Source organism: Crocodylus siamensis, chromosome 1 (genome assembly GCF_052110815.1).
Source record: "Crocodylus siamensis isolate JL-2025a chromosome 1, ASM5211081v1, whole genome shotgun sequence".
NCBI lineage: Eukaryota > Metazoa > Chordata > Crocodylia > Crocodylidae > Crocodylus > Crocodylus siamensis.
The window spans coordinates 147,349,241-147,373,547 of record NC_143395.1 but is presented as its reverse complement, the minus strand read 5'-3'; the positions used below and the strand labels follow the sequence as shown (position 1 = coordinate 147,373,547).

Sequence of the window (24,307 nt, the reverse complement as noted above, 5' to 3'; positions counted from 1 at the left end):
TCTGAGAGAAATTGTTTATTAGTTCATGGCCACAATTGCACTAAGCTACTCACACTCCTTCTCGAATGGGAGGAAGGACAGCATCTCAACACAATGGTCCTTGGCACCATAATGGGATGGTAGAGCCATGTTCTCTGAGTACAAAAGGAAATGTATAAGTGGAGACTTTAAAACAAATCTCTCTGAACCAAGCCAGTGATAGCCCAGGTTGTCAACTGACCTTGTACTTTAGCATTAATAAAAATCCTATAAAAAGATGTATAGCTTTGCTAGTATCACTGCAAAATTAAAGGAAGGTAGTCAAGATACATACTTGTGCAGATGACTGCAGGTCTATGCATGAGAAGCCCCTTCTGTTACCCTATTTGCAGCACTACCCAATATTATATATGGACTGCAAAGTAATTACTTTTGGCAGGGATAGATTGAGTTGGGGCATGGCTTTTTTAGCCCACTTTTTGTAGGACGTTCCTCAAGAGAGGCAAGCAGATCAACCCTGAATAGGGCTGCATGGGTGACTTGGGAGCTGTCTCAGGTTCCTTATGCCCCTTATGGAGTCCTGTGACCATCACACCAAGATCCTCAATGCATGCACTTAGGCAGGGGTATGGAGAAGTGGAGGCTGTCCTACCATTCTCCCCTTTAGACCACTGAGACAGAGTACAAGGCCAGACCAAGTCCAGATGTTCAGTGCCTTGATGGTTGTAGCTTCTGCCAAAGAGCAACACATTAGACCTGCTGTTGACTGCCTAATGCCTCAGTGAGGGAATACTTTTGTCAGGGTGATGTCCCTTAGCCTTACTCCAACCAAGGAATACCCATAAGGCAGTGGAGGGTAGTTTTTGTTCCTGGGTATGAGTGTAAACTGCATCTGACTGGAGGGCATGGTGACAACATAGTAGGACTACTCATGGTAGGGTAGCTCCTATAGAACACCATGATCTTGTAACCTCAAGAGTAAGGTGAGTATAGGGTGCCTCAAAACCCTAGCAAAGTAATAATACATGACAATAATGCTTTGCAGTTACATACATCTAAGCAATTTCAAAACACTTTACAATTATTCCTTAAAAAATAATTGTAATTAGCTAGTAATGTCCTACACTTGCAAGTAATAGGGACCTACAGCTAGGCTTACTGAAGTAAGTAGCCTGGAAGTAAAGGGTCTGATGTTCAGACATATGGAAGTCAAGGGGTACTGAGCTCTCAGCCTATTTGAATTCATTCAGCCTGTATGCAAAAACAAAAAAAATACATGCTTTATGATCCTCATTGGTCATCACAAAGAATAGCAAAAAACACAAACTGCAACTCTTGTCACTGTTGCCAGTAAGAAACAAACCCCACCATGGAGGCTCATTGCAACACTGGAGAAAGAAAGGAGGAAATGGGGGAGGGCAGAATTGGGAGAGAGGGAGAGATCATCCCACACTAATTACTGCCTGAGGGCTTGGGGATTAGTCACATGCAGCTCTCCTGATGGTGCTGACGTGGTGCTAGGGACAAGGCTCATTTCACAAGGGAACTGCATTGGGAAGGGGTGGTTAATAGTAGATATTGCTGAATAAATCACATAGAGAGAGCCAAGTGCCTGCTCCTGCTGCAGCACACTGGAAAGTCTCCCCCCCTCCACCCCAGCACTGCTCCTTTTCCTCCTCCCTCAGCACAGACCCCGGATCTCCCCTTCCAACCCCCAGACACTTATAGAAAGCAGAAGGGAGGGGAAGGGGTGGCCTGCAGGAGGAGCTGACCCGGCTTTTGACACATGATCAGGAGGAACAGCAGTGGTAGCTGCAGAAGAGGGATGGCAGGGGGAAGCAGAGGTAAGACCCAGGCAGCAGCATCCTTCTGCCAGGCCTGGGCACTCTGCCTGGCAGCAGTCACTCTCTCTCAGCTGGTGGATGGGAGGGAAGCCACAAAGGACTGGACACAGGAGAAGGTGGGTCATGCTTGCATTTCTCAGACTGTTTTTTATCCACCCCCCTGCTTCCCCCAACTTGCTTGCAGAGTGGGGATTTGATCTCTCTTGTAGAGGGGAAGAGAGATCAGCAGATGAAAGCCATTTAATGCCCCAGAGCAGTTTCTCTGTGCCAGTCAGGAGGCTTCTAATATGATCTTCATAAGATCCCTTCTCTTTCCTTACTAGAGAGAGAGGTAGTTAGCCCTGTCAGTCTAAACACAGGCTGCCCTCCCCTCTTCCTTACTAGAGACAGTCAGATGAATTGCATCTTTACTGCAGAGCCATCTCTGATCAGTGGGGATCCAGGTTTTCTCTGTTTACAAAGCCCAAATTCTTGGATTAAAACCCTGCCTTTAAAGCAATTTGGAAACCTACCAGCACCAAAATATATAGGTATTTAGAATTTAATTTTATTATAAATAATAAAATAAATTCTAAATACCTATATATTTTGGCATTTGATATCACTTTTTTTATCATGGGAAATCAGAGCTCCCCCTGTCCCCTTCACTCACCAGTCTGTGGGTCCAGTTGTGGCTGCACCCCCCTTCTCCCCACTGGTTTGTGGCACTGAGCAGCTCTGATATGCCATTGCCTCTCACTCACATGCCAACCCCACCCCAGCCCTGCTGGTGCCCCTTACTCCTGACCTGCTGCCCCCACCCCTGCCCCCCAGTGCACGAGGAAGGGAATGGGTGTGTGGGGAATGAGGGGGCGTGGGCACTGGTGATGCCCGGGGGGCCAGGGAGGACCAAGGCAATGCAGCAGGAGGTCTGGGGGGCATGTGCACCCCAAGACTTCTGTGTCCAGAGCAGGGCATGAGACTGCAGCTGGGCCGGACCAGCTCTGGGCAGGAGCTGCTTCCACAGCCCAGTGGGCAGGACTTGGTGTGGGAGTGAGCGCCAAGCTGCCATGGTGAGGCAGGGCAGCAGCACAGAGTTGTGGCAAGGGGAGACCCACAGTTTACCATGTTTTTCTTCTTTAAAGGGGGAAAACCCGTTATTTTCCCAGTTAAAGAGAAAATCTGCCCTTTTTTTCTCTGTTAAAGGAGAAAATCCACATTTTTCCACAGCAAATGGAAAACCCAGATCCTTGATTATCAGGCAGCTATGCCCCTTTGTGTAAGCAGCATAGTTTAGATCAGTAGTGAACAGAACACACATTCACCCTTTGGGGGATAGGGGGCAAATCTTAGACCAGTTCTGCCATGTTTAAACCAGTCTTCATGTGCCAGACTTCTGTTCTGTTACAGGTATAGGCCAGTTTTCAATCACTTATACTGGTGAAAGGGTAACGTTTGTACCTCGCCTATGTGATGCTACCAACATAAAGATCAGAAATCTTAACCTATTATTTAAGAGGTGCTGTTATTAGGAGGTACCAGTATACATGGCAGTGGCAGATAAAGAGATAACATGGTCTCTATCTTTTGTAATTTAACATCTGTACAGAGAATTGTTTTTCCTGAATTTACCATTGTGATGATATATGATTTACACCAAGTTGGAACTGGTAGAACAACAATGTAAATGTTTAACAGTGAGTGCTGCTGAATTGGAAAAAAGTTGATGGGACTCTGGAAAAGAAATCAAAATACAATTAAGGTGATTCAAAGAGGCTTTAATTAGATCTTAGTTGAGGAAACAAAGGGTTCCTTGGTGAACTATGTCTAGCTGACAAATATGAGTATTGTTATGGCTGAAAGCCAGGGATCCTGGTTTCCCATGGAAAAATGGGGGGAAATGGGGATTTTCCCTTTTACCCAAGGAAAAACATGGATTTTTAATTTTAACAGAGAAACATGCAGATTTTACTCTTTTGCAAAGAGTTCCAGCCTGCAAGGGGCTGGGGGCAGCAGGAGGAGGGTGGTCAGGCAGAGTGTATATGCACATGGCCGCTAGACAGCTTGGAGAGCAGCTCCTGCAGGTAAGTCTGATGTGGGGGGTGGTTTTGAGGCCCTCACAGGGAGGGAGTTGGGCAGGGCTGGGTCCCCTCGCTGCTCTGGGGTGAGCAGGGGGTATGTTGTCAGGGCAGCATCAAGGAGCTTCTCTGCCTGGCCCGGCTCTGCTCTGCCCTGCCATGCCTGCCCTCCTGGGCTGTGAAGGCCCTGCGGGGAGGGCAGCAGGGTGGGGAGCCCGAGCCCACAGCTGGCACTGGCTATGCTGCCTGTGGGAGGGTGGGACCTGACCTTCCCCCAGGCTGCGGTAGCTGCTGCCTCCTGTGGATGGTAGCCAGGCCTTGGGTGCTTCCGTGGGGGGGAAGAGGGCTGCGGACATGACTCTGGACCTGGGTCCCTGGTCTCATAAGCTGTCAGCTGGGGGCCCCTCTGGCAGGGCTGGGGGAGGCAGGAGGCTGTGGGCGGGGGGCACCAACAAGGCCAGGGGACTGTAGTTGGAGAGTGGCCCAGTCCCTCCTTTTCTCCAGGTAGAGGCAATGCAAAAGGGTCAATGCTGGGAAAGAGGAGTTGACAGTGCACTTCATGCTGCTGATCTTTTCTATTTCATAGGTATTGTCAAAGCAAAATCTAACTCGTATCTTCTATTTTCCTTAGTTCTTGTTATAAATCTGCGTCCCTTTCTGGATAGGTAAATTATGTGACTATATCATAAAAATGGGGATTTTGTTCCTCTTCCTCTTTCATGAGTTTGTATCTTTGCAACACTGCCTCCTTTCACAATAACTATGCAGCCACTGTGGTGTACCCTCTTCTTGTGTTGCTTCAGCTAGACATGATTCACCATTTTAACCAAGCCCATCATTTCCTCAGACCAAGATATGCTACTCTCTGAATTCCCTTAATTATATTTTTGCTGGCTTCTTTTGTAGAGACTGCAGTTTTAGGTCTTGTCTTTTTTTTTCAACAGTGCTCTCCACCAAACTTGTTTTCTCAATGATCTGCTACTCCAAGGCTGATATAAACCTGATGTTATCAAACACTTTCTTCAGTTGCTAAGACACAATCATGCCTCTCCTCATTTGTGATCACTTCTAATAGGTCCATTTTACACAATATCAGGTGCTACACTTAGAGGAAGTGTTTCACAGTGTAATGGGTGAGTCACATAACTGTGCTGTAAGATTGCTGAAGACCTCACATCCTCTAATGGTCAGTCTGCTTTTTGTTTTAAAGTGTGACTCTAAAACAAAAGTCAACATTGTTGTGTCACTCTGCTTCCTATGTGAAATTTGCAAATAAAAAAGATATTTTCTCTAAGTATCTGCCCTGAATAGGCGGATCTAGGGTTTTTGAAAAACAGGGAGCAAATAGCGTGGTGCATCATCATCCCATACAACACAGCACATGGTTTTTTCTCCAGTTAAAGACAAACTAGAAGCTTTCCTAGCATACTGGGGGGGTAGCGTTATATTATTCATGTTAAGCTCAAAGTAGAAATAAATATAACTATTGGAATGTGCACTGATTTGCTAGATAATATATTCAATTTATAAAAACATTACAAACTAGGCAAAACAGTCCTATACTCATTACAGTTAAATGTACATCTCTTATTCAGATTGGAGTGCCTCCAATATTTCACTGACAGTCATTTCTATATCTGAGTTAATATTACCACACCCAAGTTGAGGTTTTTAGCTAAAGTTAACAGTCTGCAGGGCTGTGAAACAGAAGAGAGACATCACCAGGAATGGCTAAGAGACAGCACAAATGCAGAAGAAAGGACAGCTTGAACAGTGGAACAACAAGGTCATTAAAAAGGACAGCCAATCATTAACGCATGTAGAGTTGAGAGAGATTAGCAGAAATGAGGAAGATAATTTTAACTCCCTCAACCCTGCCTGAACAGAAGGGCCTCTTCCCCTCCCAGGCAGTTGGTTTTAAGTTAAAAAGACACCCCTGCTGTTCTGTAACCTCCACTTGTGTGATATGCTCTTCAGACATCATTAATAGTAATAGGTCAAATAGTGCTCTCAGATATATCGTAATCAAGACCCTACTTAAAACACAATAGCTTACCCAGATGTAATATTATTACTGGTAATGATGTGTGAGATAGAAGGAACCCGACTAAAATAAATGGTTGGATTTGCAGTGCTGGCACCTAGAAAAATAATTTTTTTCTATAGAAACTAAGCACATTCTGTCTGGAAATAAGTACATTTTTTAAAGGACACAGAACTCCATAATGCCACTTCTAGAGAGACTTCTTGAGAGATAAACCATACTTTAAAAGGAGTTGCTTTGTTTTCCATATTATTGTAGAATGCCAGGACAAATCAGAATGGCACTCAAGCTACTAATAATACAGCAGAAGATAGCAGTTGCATTCAAGTGTACTGTATTTCCTGTAATGTTTAAGAAAATCAAGTTTAAGAGATGAAATTAGCAATGATTATTGTAATATTTACTTTTTCCTTTTGCAGTATTCCCACCAACCAAATATTTTAAATTCTACCAGTATCCAGCAAATTGCAGCAAACACAAATGTTTCTCTAATGTGGCAAAGTGATTTGCACCCTATGCTGATAGAGAGATACTCAGGATCACCAGGAAATTATGCTGTGCGTCAGGTAAGACTGCATCTTCTGAAGATATTAGGGGACCCTCTAGACATTCAGGTAAAGGCGTGATAGGATCTGACGCGCGGTCCACACAATCATACCTCTTGCCATGCCACTCATTGGATGCAGGAGGCATCGCTGTGGTATTCAGCATCAGATCCAATCATACCTTATTGCTGGTGCAGGGGAAGCCCAGGATTGCAACCCCACTGCACCAGCTCTCTGGCCGTCAGCTCCACAGTTAACAAGGCTCACAGCATTCCCCGCACTGCCCCCACTGCAGGCTGCACAGCAGACAAGGTTCAGAGCAGGTAAGCACATAGCTACAGGTTCAATGAATGGTATGATAAGAACAAGCTACAAAGTAATTACACATGTTAAGGCATCATTAACTGGTTAATCAAGCCTTAAGCATACTGTGTAGATGAGGCCTTTGGCTACTATATATTCTTTGTATCCTGATAGTGCTCTCAATGTACTAGGCACTGATTACTAATATGGAAGGACACATTCCCTGCATTCTGTAAATACTGAAAAAAATGCTGTTCACAATGTGAAGGTTGATTGATCCCAAACTTAATTTACATCAGGTTCTACTCCCTAATCCCATTTCTGAGCTCGGTATTAGTTTTCATAGTAAAACAGAATTTGAACACACATTTTAATAAAAAAAATCCTTCTATGTTTCATAAACAAAAATCAAGTCTGCCTTTCGCTCCTTTATTGACGCGCACATACCATGTGGATATCTGTCCCGTACAGTGGACAAGCCAAGTGCTTTCCCTAAAGATTTCTTGCTAGTTTGGGGATTGGGCTACCGAGTTGCCGAAGAGATTTTGTTCTAGTGCTGCTCTGCTAGTATTCTAGTAGACACAGTACCACTTGCCATTTAACTTGTTTTGGATTATTACAGTCTGTCAAGAAGCCACAAAAGGGCCATGAGACCAGAAGTCAGGAGCTTGAGGTTTCTTTGCTATGTCTGACATCTACCCCTTGGGCAATGTTGGGCAAGTTATTTTTGCCCTAGTTCATTTCCCATTCATATAACATGGAGGTACTGATTGTTCCCTACTTCAGAGGAGCAATGTGAGGCTTCATTAATTAATGTTTATAAAGCACTTTGAGATCCCTGAAAGAAAGGTGCTTTCGAATTTCATAGTAGTAGAACAAAATGCAACCCTTAGTGTTGCTCCAATAACTTCCAGAGAGTTGCACTTGCAAACACCAGGTCTACTCTTTGGTCACCCATTAAGAAAAGTCCTGTGGAACTTCAGGAAATTAATAAACCATAATTATGTACTTGAAAAAGGACTTTAACAACCTAGAGAATTTAAAAGGATACTATTCACTTAATCAGCTTCCAAACAAGGTTCCAAAAAGACCTGCAACTGGCCACATGTTGTAAAACTTTAATCAAATAGAGTGAGCCCTATATAATATTTATGACAATGTTATTGTATGTATTGGCAACTGATTACTGATTGTATGTAAGATTATTAGAAGATTAGACACAAATAAGTAAACAGAATCAGTCATCCCATGGAGCACTGACTTCTACACCCAATGTTAATCTTTTTTCATGTTAAAAACTGAGAGTTCATTCTTGTTTCTTGTTTCCCCTTGATACATTTCTGTTTAAAAAAAAAAAAAAAAGATTGTGGCTGACTCTACATAGGTTTACACAAGGAGAATGAAGGATTCTTTTTCCAGTAATCTTTATTCCTTTTTCAAGGACTAGAGCAAATCTAATCCTCATGCTCTACCAGATTGCAAGCATCAAATGTATCTTTCTCCTGCCCAAGCTGCTAGATGCACTAGTAAGATGAAGCGAATCAAAAGCTGAGTTGCAGCAACCCCTTTACCAAGTAAGAAAGTTGAACCTGTACGTTTTAAACACATACTGAATCTGTTAAATGGTCTCTGCTCTGGTTCCCTCAGCCACACCAGGACTCAGCTACACGCCTACTCTATGGAAATAGGCAACTGCTCCTTTGCTTGCTCCTGTGGCTGTTGGCTAAGGGACTTAGGGGCATCTGGACCCCAAGACCTCTGGCCTTGGGCCTGCATGTAGGATGCATGCCAAATGGATCTGAGAGTATGTGAAACTCCAGACTGTGAAGTCTGGGGTGGAGGAGGCTTGCTGGTTGTAGCACCACATATGGTTTTTTAATGATTGAGTTTTGATCAGTTGATAGGATTCAGAACTGATTTGGCTAATTTGGCCTAGGATACGAAACCCCCGACCCCACCCCCCACAACCAAACAAACCCCAGGATACCTCTAAAGGAGGCTTACCCATGTAGGGCTGCTTTGCGCACACACCCCTGCAATGCAGACTTAACAGCTACAACAATGGTTTTCAACCTTTTTTCATTTGCGGGCCCCGAAAAGATTTCAAATGGAGGTGAGGACCCCTTTGGAAATTTCAGGTGGAGGTTGAATTGTAAATGTGGGTATTCACATACTTTTGATTGATCACAGGCATTACTGCAGACCCCTTAGACAGTCTGCAGCCCCCCAGGTGTCCACAGACCACAGGTTAAAAACCACTGAGCATAGCCCTAATTGTTGCGTAAATTAATTTGCCAATCTGTAACTGGGGGAGCAGAAAAATGCAGCTTGTTTCAAAGTCAAATGAGCCTCCATGCCATCCAGTCCTCGTTTCCATGGTGATGCTGGCAGACAGCCAAAAGAAAGAAAATAGAGCAGAAAGAGGTCTGGAAACCACACAGCCACTAACCTGGAGCTCTCTGCTGCTGCTGGGTAACAACACTGCATAAAAACAAAGCTCCTATGAAAATGTAACAAATAAGCATCTCTGATTTTATACTCCACTGTGCCTTGGCATTTCTAAGACCCAGTAGGCTGGGGGGGGTGGGGGACAGTCAAAGTCATTCTGTGGAGTGGGCCAAATTCAACTTTGAATTATTACCTGATCACTAGCAAGTAGGTGCAGAACTATGTATTCCACTTAATTCAGAGCAGAACTCCAAGTGATTCCCAATGGCTGGCTGGCACAGACAGAAGGTAGCACGTACCTTCTTACTGCATGGATTTTCAAAACAACACTAAACAAAATTAAAACAGCTTGAAGGAGGTGTCTCTGCCAGCACTGAAACTAATGACAACGTTCATGCTGCCTTCAGTAAGAACAAGATTGGATCTCAATGTTCTCAAAGACTTTACCCTCCTGCTTATCTAAATAGATGAAACTACGTTATCACAGTACTCGGGAACCAGTAAAAATCAACTGCTTTGAAGAGATGGTCTTCAGATGAAACTGAAGCAGAACTCTCTATACTGAATACATATAGAGCTATTCAGAGGCAATTTCTTAAGGCAGGAGCTGTCCAAGATGAGTGCTCTTGTATAGATTTTACTGTCTACATTTTTGTCACCACCCTGAATTATAGTCTGTGAAATTGCATTATTTTAAATTAGCTGTCCTCAGATGTTCTATATTTGTTGACTTTATGGAGAAGAAAGTTTCCTTTTGAACATCCAAGCCTTGTTCACTTGAAATTGTGCGGGAAGTCAAAAAATCAACATATTATTTACACTGCCGTACCTAGAGGCCCTAATGAGCAGCCAAAATCCCATTATGTTGGACACAGTATAAGAGTATAATAAAAATATCTATTTAAAAATGATCCTTGCCCCAAAGAGCTTCCAGTTTTAGGAGACAAATGGAACAATTGTGAGAGGAGGGATAAAGTAGCAGTGAAACAGTGATGTGTAGTATTTTAAGCACCAGTCATGGTACTGATGCTTAAATATTTGAATATGTCACTCCATTGAATGTCACTACAGTGCCTTGTTACAGAATAAACTTTTATTAAAAATGCTGTGACTTTTGCAGAAATATTTAAGTATAGCTATTCTAAACTAGCTACCGACTGGAGAGTTTGTTTGAACTAGAACATTATCTAATTATAATAATAATAATAATTATTATTATTATTATTATTATTCCAGCATATCAAGCACCGTCTTCAAAGATTACAGGCTGGCTGGGTAATTGAAGAAGATACATTTCAGAGATACACACCCTATGGATATCGAACCTTTTCAAATATCATTAGTACTCACGACTCCAGTGCCAAACGCCATCTGGTACTTGCTTGTCACTACGACTCAAAATATTTTGGCCTACAATGGGATGGCAGAGTGTTTGTGGGGGCCACAGACGCAGCTGTGCCCTGTGCTATGCTGTTAGAGTTAGCACGCGCCCTGGACAGCCAGCTTCATACAATGGAGGTATTTATGTCATTTTCTCTATCACTTCTTTTCTATCACAAATTGTAAGCCTTAAGTTGCTTCTGTGTCATCTCAGTGATCCTGCAGATACCCTTGCTCCCAAAATTACGGTATCTAATATCACATAATAGGTCAATTTATTATCCTAACTGATAAAGGACTATATGGGGCCTCCTAGACCATGGAGTCCAGTCCCCTGCACTCACAGGCAACTATTTTCTCAAGGATCATCCCAAGTAACTCTCAAACACAACTACAAGGCACAAAACCAGAAATAACAAAAACATCCTACAACATGTCATGCAGAGGCGATAAGGGCACTGCCAGTGCCATACTACTGCAATGACAAATGAGGATAAATGTGCAATGATAACAGTGTTTTGAGCATTTCAGTAATACACAGTGGAAGTTAACGGAAGACTTAAAAAAAATATTTCTCATCATGTATTCAATCCTGGGTTATAACATAATAATAGATACATACATAAAGTTGATTCCATTAAAGGGCAGATAACAGGCTTTTGATGAGTTCTGATATGAAATAATTAAATATTCTAAAAATTGGGAATAAATATACACAGTGTCACTTCTTCTTTTTTTTGTGGCTCATATTGTCCCCAGAAAATTATACACATTTGCTTTTTAATGGAAGAAATATATCTGGAAACTGCTTATTACAAAAATAAGCACTTCTATAATACATAATTTATCAGAGTATTTTACTTATTCATTTTCATTTAGAAAGGTTGATTTTTTTGTATGTCCTCCCCCAGCCATTTGTGTGAACAATCATCAGCATCAATTTGGAGATTTTAATTTTTAGCAAATAATAGATTTAATTACAGCTTTTTATCTTATGAGGTGGGCAAATACTTTTCATAGACTGGTAGCAAAACCGTTTGGGATATATATGAAGAATACATTATCTGTGACCTTTTGGTTCTGCCTTGGTAGTACAATGCTATGTTATTCTCTCAGCCAGATCTATTTATACTATGAGTTTGAGCTGCGATTTCCATTGCATTCTTCTTCCAAGTATATAAAGGAAGTATAAAATAATGTAGGTCAAAGATATCTTTCTACAATATTCAGACCTAGGACCAAGCAAATATGAAAACCTAAGAAACATGGAAGCAAACAAAATGCCTGTGCATAATATGGCTTTTCTTATAATAGGTATTCTGGGGATGACTCATGTTATGAGGGGTGGAAGTTCCAGTGGAAGGAATGAACAGGAATAAATGTAATGTCTACCAGAAAAAATAGTCACCATGGAGTGAATATCATTATAGCCCTAACTCCACAAAGGAAATTTTATAGGAATTACATATTTTATAAAAAAAAATATTTTCTACAGAATTTCCCTTGCACAGTTAGAGCTGAACTGTTTCAGCTCATAACAACATAAGAAGTGCCATACTGGGTAAAACCAATGGTCTGTCTATTCCAGTAGCCTGTCTTCAACAGTGGCAGGAATAGATGCTTTAGAGGCAGAGCATATAAACAGGGTATATCTAGAGTGATCTCTGTCATACCTTCCCTGGCACCCACCATCATTGATTTACATCTCTGTTTTGTTTAATAGCTATTAATGATTCTATCATCGACCTAGTGATCGATGGGAAGCTGGGTGACAGCGACCACGAGCTGATCACCTTCACCATCCGCCGTAAAGCTGGCAAGTCAGTCAGCAACACAGAAGTCCTTGACTTTAGAAAAGCCGACTCTGACAAGCTTAAGAGGCTTGTCGGTCAGGCCCTTAGGGACCATGACCCCAGGGAGATGGGAGTTCAAGAAGAGTGGTTGCTTCTCAAGGAAGCAATCCTCAATGCACAAGCTAAATCTATCCCAACACGGAGGAAAGGCAGCAAGAAGGCACAGCAGCCCCCCTGGCTCTCCAGGGACCTAGCGGACCTCCTGTGGCTAAAAAGGAAAGTCTACAAAGGATGGAGGACGGGATTCACCTCCAAGGAGGATTACTCTGCGCTGGTCCGGTCCTGCAGGGACCAAACCAGGAAAGCCAAGGCTGCAACTGAACTCCAACTAGCTTCAGGCATCAAGGACAACAAAAAGTCCTTTTTCAGATATGTGGGGAGCCGGAGGAAAAGCAAGGGCAATGTTGGACCCCTGCTAAACCAGATGGGGCAACTGACAACTGACACCCAGGAAAAAGCCAACCTATTAAATAGGTACTTTGCGTCAGTCTTTCATCAGTCCCATGGGACGCCCATGCCTGCTATGGGACAGGGAGATCTGGGTGATGGGGATCCCCTACCCTCCATAAATGCTGACCTCGTGAAGGAACACCTTGAGAAGCTGGATACCTTCAAGTCAGCCGGCCCTGACAATCTGTACCCCAGGGTACTCAAGGAGCTGGCGAGCGTCATAGCCCAGCCCCTGGCATGGATCTTTGAAAACTCCTGGCGCTCTGGTGTAGTGCCCGAAGACTGGAAGAAGGCCAATGTGGTGCCGATCTTCAAGAAAGGGAGGAGAGTGGATCCGGCTAACTACAGGCCCATTAGCCTGACTTCTATCCTGGGGAAGATCTTAGAAGAGTTTATTAAGGAGGCCATCCTTGAGGGACTGGCCCAGGCTAACATCCTAAGGGATAGCCAGCATGGGTTTGTTGCGGGTAGGTCTTGTTTGACCAATCTCATTTCCTTCTATGACCAGGTGACCTATCACCTGGACGAGGGAGAAGAGATTGATGTCATATATCTTGACTTCAGAAAAGGTTTTGATCTGGTATCCCATGATCACCTCTTGGCCAAACTGGCCAGTTGTGGCCTTGGTTCCACCACGATCCGCTGGCTGGGAAACTGGCTCCGTGGTCAGACCCAGAGGGTTGTAATTGATGGCAGTCACTCATCATGGTGCCCTGTGACCAGTGGGGTCCCTCAAGGCTCTGTCCTGGGACCCATCCTGTTCAACATCTTCATTAATTACGTGGACATTGGAGTCAGGAGTGGACTGGCCAAGTTCACCAATGACACCAAACTTTGGGGCAAAGCATCCATGCCAGAAGATAAGCGGGTGATCCAGGCTGACCTGGACAAGCTCAGCAAATGGGCGGACAAGAACCTGATGGTGTTTAACACCGAAAAATGCAAGGTTCTCCACCTTGGGAGGAAAAACCTGCAGCATCCTTATAGGCTCGGCAGTGCTACGTTGGATAGCACTACAGAAGAAAGAGACTTGGGGGTCATCATTGACCACAAGATGAACATGAGCCTCCAATGCGATGCTGCGGCTAGTAAAGCGACCAAAACGCTGGCTTGCATCCGTAGATGCTTCTCGAGCAAATCCCGGGACGTCATTCTCCCCTTGTACTCGGCCTTGGTGAGGCCGCAGCTGGAGTACTGCGTCCAGTTTTGGGCTCCACAATTCAAAAAGGATGTGGAGAAGCTTGAGAGAGTCCAGAGGAGAGCCACGCACATGATCAGAGGTCAGGAAAACAGATCTTACGATGACAGGCTGAGAGACATGGGACTCTTTAGCCTGGAAAAGCGTAGGCTCAGGGGTGATCTGATGGCCACCTGTAAGTTTATCAGGGGTGACCACCAGGATCTGGGGGAACGTTTGTTCACCAGAGCACCCCAAGGGATGACGAGGTCAAACGGTCACAAACTCCTGCAAGACCGTTTCAGGCTGGACATAAGGAAGAATTTCTTTACTGTCCGAGCCCCCAAGGTCTGGAACAGTCTGCCAGCGGAGGTGGTTCAAGCACCTACACTGAACACCTTCAAGAATAAATTGGATGCTTATCTTGCTGGGATCCTATGACCCCAACTGACTTCCTGCCCTTTGGGCAGGGGGCTGGACTCAATGATCTCCCGAGGTCCCTTCCAGCCCTAATGTCTATGAAATCTATGAAATGTTTTAGTCTCTTTCTGAACCCAGGTATATTACCTGCCTTTACCATCTCCTGTGGTAATGAATTCCTCAAGTTAGCTATGCACCACATAAAAAAGTACTTTCGCTTGCTAGCTTTAAACATGTCTCATGGTAATTTTAGGTCCCCCTTAGTTCTAGTATGCTGGGACTTAGTGAATAACAGTTTCCTGTTCACTTTGTCCACACCCTTCATGATTTTATAGACTTATCACCCCTTGGCCTTCTCCTTTTCAAACTGAAGTATTCTAGCCTCTTTTGTTTCTCCTAGTACGGAACTCCACCCATGGTAGCAAAGTTGAGTCACAATTCATATGGGACACTACTTGTTGACCCTGCTCCTACCATTTTAACTGTATTGTATATAACCCCGATACGGTTTGAAGCTCTGACTAGTGGACATAATAGTTAAAACACCAAGGCTAAATTGCTTAGACTAATTTTAGGCTAATTCCTAAAAATCTTAGGAAATATCCTGAGTACAGCTAAAGCCTCTATCTGTACTAAGAAAAGGGAAGGGGAAGATCTTTCATATGGATAGCTCTTTGCAACCCTAAACAGAAAAGTTGTCTTTTCTGCAGTGGACTGGATTACCTTGATTTTTTGGCGACTAAAGAGGAAGGGTGTGACCAACAGGCACCCTTTGCTTTGGGTTGAGGGTCAAATATAACCCCTACAGTTGGCTGCCCGTTACGCTACAGGAAGAGGCCGTCACTGGTTTCATGGCTGATGGCTCTTTGTTCCTCACTAAGGTTTCATGAGACCCAGCACACAGAAGCTTTACAAAAAACACAGCTTGTGTGTGTGTGTGTGTGTGTGTGTGTGTGTGTGTGTGTGTGTGTGTGTGTGTGTGTGTGTGTGTGTGTGTGTGTGTGTGTGTGTGTGTGTGTGTGTGTGTGTGTGTGTGTGTGTGTGTGTGTGTGTGTACACAGAGACAGACCTGCAGCCAGACATCCATGATGAGTTGTCAGCCGAGTCAGACCTCAGTTGGGTGTTGTTGCAGACCCACGTCTTTCATGTCCTGACTTGTCCCATATGCTGCTCCTATCTGACATCAGCTTTTTCAGCTACCTGGTTTTATAGATGGTTCTCAAGTTATTGGATTTATTCTCAAAAAAGGCAGAGATGTAACCTACAACATCCTTGTAAATAAACTATATCATCAAATGCTGGTGTACAAGCAAATGGCAGCCATCATGATGTGGCAGAGATTGAAAAAATTGGAAGATCTGGATATGATGTCCTGAAAATAGGCTAATGCTGAAGTTTCTTATTGACTAGTTCAAAAGGATGACTCATGCAAGTAACAGGTGCAGGATTAGATCAAGGATCAATGTTCTGTCTATATGTATTAAAAAAAAAAGCATCAGTGATACCATTATTAACATTTCTCAACAGAACGGCTCCACCTCCAGACCAGATCTTTCACTTCAGCTCATTTTCTTTGATGGTGAAGAAGCCTTTGTTCAGTGGTCACCTTTTGATTCGCTCTACGGATCTCAACACCTAGCTCAGAAAATGGCATCTACACCACATCCACCTGGTACCACTACCACAAGTCAGCTACAAGGCATTGTAAGTGAAAACCCTTTTCCTTTTAAAATAAGAAATAGTTAAACTTCATGCACATTATTACTGTGAAATAATTGGCCAAACTTCCCTTGGAACTGAACAGTTTCTCAAGAACTACATTCAAGTTAATAGCAGTTTTTTGAGAGGTCCTACTTCTGTTATCTTTCTTCAGCATGGCCAACTTCACCTAGATAAGAACAGGGACAAATGGAGGGACAACATGCTCTCTTTCTGAAAGCAGAAACTGCTTGCACCAGATGTTCTGAGTCTGGGCCATTGTATTTTGCAAATTATGCTGTTCCATTTTTCCTTGTTAAATGTACTCTCATATTAGAACTGGCTACTACCTCTGCCAACTAGATCTTTTCAGACATGGTGGTGATATCATTGGTTCTTTGATGAGGCTTATTGAGTTAGAGAAGAGGGAATGTTACACTTCCACTTGTATAAAAGTAGGACAGCTTATTTATTTAAAAAAACCATGGTCTTTAACAAGCTTTTGTTTTCCTCTTACAGGATCTACTTGTGTTATTGGATTTGATTGGTGCACCAAACCCCACTTTTCCCAACTATTTTCCAAAAACTGCCCGGTGGTTTAACAGGCTTCAAGCAACTGGTAAGGTGTGGGTTACCCATGATTAAAAGCAGGGCTGTCAATTAGTCACAGTTAACGTGTGTGATTAACACATTAATTGGTTCTTGAGTTAATTTTTTTAACACGTGGATCATGCATGCACCCAGTAAAGTGGCAGCAGCAATGCAGAGGACTGCAGGGCAGCCTGGTGTGGGCTCCTGGCGGCTGCAGTGGGTGGGGGAGAGGAGGGGGGAGGTACGTGCACAGGCACAGGCACAGATTAGCAGCTGCAGCCTGTATATGGCCAGGAACGCAGCCCGGTAGTGTGTAGAGTAGTGTCCTGCAGGTAAGTATGTGGAAGGGAGGGTGGGGGGAGAAGGAAGGGTCAGGGGGTGGTAGATTGAGGCCTGCACAGTGAGGGAGGGAATGAGGCAGGGGCAGGTCATGGGATGGAGCTGTGGGTGACTTGTTCAGGGGTGCGGCTCTCTGACACTGTGCACACCCTTGGGCATATGCCTCCTAGATTTGTGCATGTGGTGAAGGTGTGCTGCCGGCTGGGGCTCTGTCTCTGCTGCCTTTGCCCTGGGAGCAGCGCAACGCCAAGCCATATTGTGCCTCCAGCTGCCGGGTGGGCAGGGGATACAGCACAGCCAATGTGTGGCTCCAGGGGCAAAGGCAGCAGGGTGCAGAGCCCTAGCCTGCATCCGCCCTGCACGTGCCCCCCCCATGCCTCCCCCAGGGATGCACATAGCAGCAGGGAGCCGTGCCCCTAGATGAGCCACCCATGGCTCCATCCCATGATCTGCCCCAGCCCAACTCCCTCACTCACTATGTGGGCCTCGATCTGCGCCCCCTGCCCCTCCCTTACACAGATTTACTTGCATAATTTTGCAAAACTTTGATTTTTTTCTGCACGTAATTCTGAGGTTTTAGCTGTGCGATTAAAATCATGGTTAATCAAGACTTTTTTTTTAATTGCGCAACTAATCACGATCAAATTTTTTAATAATTTGACAAGTCCTAAAATTCCTGTGTAAAAGAGGCCACTTTTTTTTCCTGGAATTCCACGGACTGTTTAATACAGACAGCTTGTAGACTTGCAATTGAAAATTGTTAACCATTTCTAACAAAAGCAAGTTACCAGCATTTTAAGGGGCATGTGTTTTTAGTAAGATCCTCCTTGCTAAAGTCATTTTGTTTTATCATCAATCATGAGGTTTCACAATTTCTGATTCACACCATTCCATTTTCAGGAACTGGGAATCTTATGACTAAAATTAAAAGAAAATAACAACCCTGCCCCCCAATTCTAAAATTGGCATATCTATTATAAAGACTCTCACATTTGTAACCTGTAATAAGGGAAGTCTAGAAGTATTAGGGCCATGAAATCAGGGTTCTAGGAGTGTCTCTGTGTAACCTTGGACAAATTGTTTAACTTTAGTGTGCCTTAGTTTTCTTGTATGTACAATAAGGAAAGCAAAACCAATCCTGAGATCCTGTACTGAACAATGCAAAGTAAATGCAAATAGTTTGTTTCTAATATTTTCCCTTTGGTGGGAAAAGGATCCTCATACTAGAGGACAAAAGATGTTCAAATGACTATACTGTCATGCATAGCTTAATTTTTATTTCAATTGTGAATTACAGAACGAAAGCTACACGGGTTGGGTTTGCTGAAGAATCACCCATTTGAAAGGCAGTACTTCCAGGGTAACTCACATCGGGGCATGATTGAGGATGACCATGTTCCATTTTTAATAAGAGGTACAGTAAAAGCTGCATTAATATTTCCTGCCTACTGTATGATCACTCTGTAATTTCAGGGTTGGGTGCTCATTATTGTGCCTGAACAGGTGCTTACTTCAGGATGCATGCAAATGAGCATTTTTAGCACTAAGCCTCTGAATTGGAGACCTTTAAATCCATTTTTCAGAAGAACCACAACTCTCAGAGAAATGCCATAGCCAAAGTAGTACTAAAACCCAGATCTGCCCAGCTACTTGGTTATAATACTACTGCAACAGTGAAATAAGGCTCTAGGATCCATATTTACAGGACTGAATTCACAAACCTGAACTAGGTGTCTACATTCTCACTGCAGCTCAGGGGAGGAGCTACACACCTAAGAATGGAGTTCACAACAGGCAGCATTGCTGAGTCAGGAGATACCAGAGAAAGCCAATTATTCTGCCTCTCTCCCAGATTTAAGCACCAATCTGAGATTGAGATTCAGAGCATGAGGCACCCAAGTCATACTTCTGTCTTCAGAGACTGGGTGGCCCATTCATTTGTTTGTTGTTTTTTTTTAAAGATGCCCAAGGAAGGAGGAGAGGGTACATTTCATGTAAGAGCAAGTGCTCCATTAGGATCAGGAAGCAGGAGACTTGGATTCAAGTCTGTTTTCCCCTTGTCCCAAGACAGTCCTTGCCTAACCATCAGGCTGCCATCTAGGCTGAGGCCACCTCTGCCTTTCCTATTGAAGTTATATCACTGTGTAGCCAAGAACACCAGATTCATGGGGCCACGGACAGCATAAGCAAGAGGGGAAGGACTGTAGCCCAGGAATGAAGTCAGTCTCTTGGCAGGTGGAAGTTTGCATTCTGATCCTTGTTCCCAGGTGTGTTTATATATTTTGCATTAAAGAATCATTGGATGAGGGCTGAAAAATGTCACAGCTTGCTTCCAGCCTAGTAGTTAGAGCAGAGAGATCAGAGAAGTGGGTTTGAATCCTTAAGGTATTGAACTCGGGTCACCCACCTCCCCCACCAATGCTTTGATGATATAAAAGGTGGTCATAGTACCACTACCTCCATCCTGGATGATGAATAGGAATGAGGCTGAACTGAACTCTTGCTTGTCAGCATATTAGGCTGATGTGGGCTCCCCCATGGCCTTGCACATGGTGTCATCTCGTTTGGGAATCCCAAACAACTTTTGGCAGGGAACAGGCACCAAGATACTCAGCACAGCTAAAATCGTAGTGTACCTAAGAAACAGAATTTAAATCCAAAAATACAGGTAGCTGCAGGCCCAAGTAATTAGACAGTTGTTGTGGATCACATGCTTAAGCTTAGGAACCTGTACCCTTTGCTGGATCTGGCTCCTGTTTTTCTTGCACTCTGGACCCATACAGTAGTGAGGAGTTTCATCAGGGAGAGAATTAGGCATAGACATTTGATTAAGCTGACAGTCCAAAGTAGTGGTTCCCAAATCCCAAGTTCTTGTTCATCTGTTTTCTCTTCAAATGTAACAAGGATTGTACTGCTCCACAGCACAGTCTCCCATATAGCTGTCTGCAGGAATTAAGCTCAAGCAGTTGCAAAGGTGAAGGCCATAAAAATCCAAGTTTCCCTGCAAGATTATGCCCAACTAGATGATGTGGTAAGTACTTGGTATTATAGCCAAGGAAGAGGCCAGCAAGGACAGGGAAGAGGATTAAGAAAGGAAAAATGACTCTGACTCTGAGGTACAGAACCAATTTAAATCCTGCCCCCTACCCCCCCTGGCTTCTCTGGATGCGTCTACACAAGACGTTTACTACAGAGTAGACAAATCAGTTCTACAACAAACTAAGCATCTACATGTGCAGGGCTATTAGGCTGGAGTAAATAAATAAACTTTGCAGCAGCGTAGTACTTTTAAATACAGTGCATGTGTAGACAGTCTATGTGGCTGGCTAGGGCAGGAGGATGCATCAATGTCAGGGCTGCCTGCTGGCTAGCTCTACAATGGAGCACCCTCGTGCTCCAGCCAACTCCTCCACAGCATGTTGAGCTCGGTCGGAGCAGTCCCAGGCTGGCAGGCTGACTGCCTGGACCCTCTGCCAGCCAGGGCTGCCTTGACTCAGCTCAATGCGCTGTGGTCCCAGGTACATGTTTAAATGTTATGCCCAGGAGCAATAAACTCTGGCTCAGTAAGCACCACAGTTTATTGCTTCGAATTAATTGTGTGTGTAGATGTGCCCTCTGACACTTAAGATCAACCTCCTCTGTTGGCTTGATGCCCAAGGTGCCATAAGCAGCTATTCAGGAGATTCTCTCTTCTGAGGAAAATGAGCAATGCTCTGTTTCAATAATATGGTAGAGTGAGGGATCCTCATCCATCCCAACAAGGGAACTGAATAATGGCTATGGAGAATAGAGCAACAGTAAAGCTACAGCAACATGCCCAAGTTACTGGGAGGTAAAAGAGTGTAAGGCTTTGCCTTATGTCAGCTGCCCCATAGTGCGTGCCTGCATGCATGAGCTTACCTTACAGCAAAGTTGACCCAAAAGTGGGAAGTATTTGTAGCCTGAAATGAAACCATGCTAAACTACTGTGGGATAGATTTCAGTTACCATGGGATATGGGCATCTCCTCAGCTGGCACTGTCCCACAGGAACTTGCCTATGGTCCAACATTATGCTGCAATAGCAACAGGGATCAGAGTGGATTTGGAGGGGCTACAGTAACTACTTTTGCTGCTCCCCTGTTGCTCAGTCACAAGCATGGTAAAAGCATGACCACAAACCTAAGCACTGCCTTTAGAGTCCAAACAACTATAGCCACAGATGTTGAAAGAAAAACAGCAGGAGTAGCAGCAGCAGGTGGGAAGGAGAAGAGAAAAACAGTTTTTGAGAACTGTGCAATGAAACCGGTGTGTTTACTAACTGAAAAAGAGGAACAGTAAAAGGAAGCTGTAGCAAGATTATCTCTTTATGCAGTAATCTTATTGAATAATAATCTGACTGTAGTTCTGCAGTCAGAGTGACCACAATGTACATTAATTTATGAACCATAAAGGCTGGTCTCATCTCCAGCTGAATTCTTCTCTCACAGGAGTTCCTGTGTTGCACCTGATCCCATCCCCTTTCCCTTCAGTATGGCACACCATGGAAGACACTGAAGAAAATCTTGACAGAACCATCATTGATAATCTCAACAAAATCCTGCAAGTGTTTGTGCTGGAATATCTTAATCTGTAATAACATACTGGCACTAAATTACTGCTCTGTTTTAAATACTGCTACCAGCCCTCTGGGGAAGTTCTTCATCATCTCACTTGGAGCCAAGTGTGGTAGAAAGCACTAAAGCAAAGGTGATGCAGCAACAACTCTCTGCTCTCCCCACCTGCATACTCCAGTGAAGTCAGATAAACCATAACCTCTAAACAAGAATTACTGCCAGCCTAGAAGGAGCAAGGTCCTGCATGTCTGATGAGCAGAAGAGAGGGGAATTACATTTTTCATTCACCCTGTTTTGTAGTCAACACTTTAAAACTAAATGGAATCAGCCTCAGTCTAGTTTAGAATTTAGCTACAGTTTTTTGCAAAGTAGAAGAAGTAAGCTTCTTAGCATCCAGAGCAGGTTACCATAGTCAGAGCATGTTATCATCATAAGAGGCCAGATGACAAGAAAGCACATGCTGCTCTCAGTGGGAGGCATGCCTTTAATTCCTGGTAGGCAGAGGGAACTCTGTCAGACCTTTAGCACATGCTCTGTAAATAAATGGCAGACCATGCTGAAGCAAGGGAAGAGCCATGTCCTTTGTGTCCAAGAAGGTGCTAGCAGAACCCATCAGACCACTTTATTATTGCAACCCAAAGTGAAATCTGAACGGCTTGCATATTAGTTGGCTACATTTTTTTAAACTAAGGTTTTGTATACAGGTTTAAATAAAATGCAATGAGAATAATAATGCACACAGACACTGCGCTGCCACCGCTCGCCATGCCCTTGCACTGCATCCGGCCACTCACCATCCCCATCCTCTCCCCCTGTCCCCCAGTAGTACATTTATTAAAAAGGGGGCCACCAGGGGTACACTTATTAAAAAAAGGTTAAAAACCCCTGATCTAAAGGGTTATTATCCAGTTTTGGCCATATCTTGGGCTGTGGTTCAAAAAGCTCACTTTTACACAGTCCAATATTTTTGTTATTATAAAAAAACCCCAGAAAAACAAAACAAAGTGAACAACACTGCAACAGAAATTTGTCAGAAGCACTAACAAGCCCCGGTACTGTTTTCAGGTCAAAATTACAACCCTGAAACCTGAAGATGAAGATAATTAACAGAAATGCAAAAGGTTAAAAAACTAGTGCTGTTGAAGTGGAAAAAAATTAAGTCATTTCTTATAAGACAAGTGAGAATTTTTTAATGTGATTTTTAAATTTCACATTATCCTATCCTGGATGCAATCTCTAAAACAGAGCACAATAATTTTAAATTTAGATTTTTTTTTTTAAATGTAAAATCATAAAGTAAACATTATGCCATTAAAGTTATTTGGAGTTTTTGCTATTTGAAATTATAAAAATCGCTGACATTTGAATACTGAAATTTTATACTTTATGTCTGAACAGTGTAACACACATACACAGCCAGTAGGCAAAAAAAAAGGTATTTACAAAATAGAAAAAAAATAAAATGTGAACATGAAGTTTAAAGATATGTTTTTTTAATATTTAAGAAGTGAACTGTGTCCTGTAGTTTTGTGCCTTATCACACTTCCAAAAGCAAAGTATGTTGGTGCTTGAAATATGAATTAGTATGAGATTTGCTAGATGCTAGAAGCATCTACTCTGGATATCTTTAAGAAATGCCTGGATGCTTATCTTGCTGTGGTGATCTGACCCCAGCTGACCTCCTGCTCCTTGGGCAGGGGGCTGGACCCGATGCTTATGCGAGGTCCCTTTCAGCCCTAATGTCTATGAAATCTAAGATATATGACTGGTGTCATTTAGAAACTGTTTCAAGTATATTAATTGTTTTGCACTATAACTCAGCCATATTATTCCAATCTGAAGATTGACTTGCAAGAAGCCATTACATAGTATTTGGAGGTCACCACTGTTATCAGTGGTTTTATCGGAGAATTGTAACACTTGTTATCCCCATGCCTGCTAACTGAAATCACAGTCTGAGATTTCTTTTGGAGATAATTGTGTTTACTGTGTCTTGGACTCCTCATTCAGGGCCTGAGCTTGAAGGTCATTGAACACATGTAGTCCTCACTGACATCAGTGAGTTGCAGTTGCTCAGCTCCAGGAATGATGGTACTGGTTCCCATGACAAGAAGGTTCGAAGACCCTCCTGGAAAATGAAGCATCACTACTCTGGGCTCAAAAGAAAACAGAAATGTTTTGAAACTACATGTAGGCTCTAAAGCTCATCAAAAGAGGCTTACCTGGAATTGTATAAGGAAGCCGTCAGAAATGGAGATGGTGCGTCGTACAGTTAGCAAGGGACAGCTGCTGAAAGGAAAAGGAATAAAAGCCTTATGATTTTGAAAAATAGGAGCCTGTATGTCAGCTAAAGACACAGCCTTAGAGGGATCCTTCAAGTAACTGACAAGCTAAAGCAGGGGTGGGCAAAATGCAGCCCATGGGCCGGATGTGGCCCACCAGGCCATTCTATCTGGCCCATAGGACCCCTAAAATTTTAAAAAATTAATATTTATCTGCCCCTGGCTGCTGTCATGTGGTGCTCAATGGCTTGCCAAAACTCAATAAGCAGCCCTCTGCCTGAAATAATTGCCCATCCCTGAGCT

General features: G+C 43.4%; 1 protein-coding gene across 3 annotated transcripts; it reads left to right on the top strand.

Moving 5' to 3' along the window:
- Positions 1 to 1,621: 1,621 nt before the first annotated feature.
- On the top strand, positions 1,622 to 23,198 carry QPCT (glutaminyl-peptide cyclotransferase). 3 transcript variants are annotated; one of them, XM_090045062.1, is made up of 8 exons: positions 1,807 to 1,939; positions 4,825 to 5,013; positions 6,344 to 6,490; positions 10,457 to 10,738; positions 16,028 to 16,204; positions 16,718 to 16,817; positions 18,426 to 18,542; positions 21,597 to 23,198. In XM_090045062.1, the coding sequence occupies exons 3-8, from the start codon at positions 6,416 to 6,418 to the stop codon at positions 21,740 to 21,742; spliced, it is 897 nt and encodes a 298-aa protein (XP_089901188.1). In that variant the 5' UTR covers positions 1,807 to 1,939; positions 4,825 to 5,013; positions 6,344 to 6,415; the 3' UTR covers positions 21,743 to 23,198. The 3 variants fall into 3 exon arrangements, with proteins under 3 accessions (XP_089901198.1, XP_089901180.1, XP_089901188.1); XM_090045054.1 differs by lacking the exon at positions 4,825 to 5,013 and having other exon boundaries at positions 1,625 to 1,939; XM_090045072.1 differs by lacking the exons at positions 4,825 to 5,013; positions 10,457 to 10,738 and having other exon boundaries at positions 1,622 to 1,939.
- The last annotated feature ends 1,109 nt before the right edge of the window (positions 23,199 to 24,307 follow it).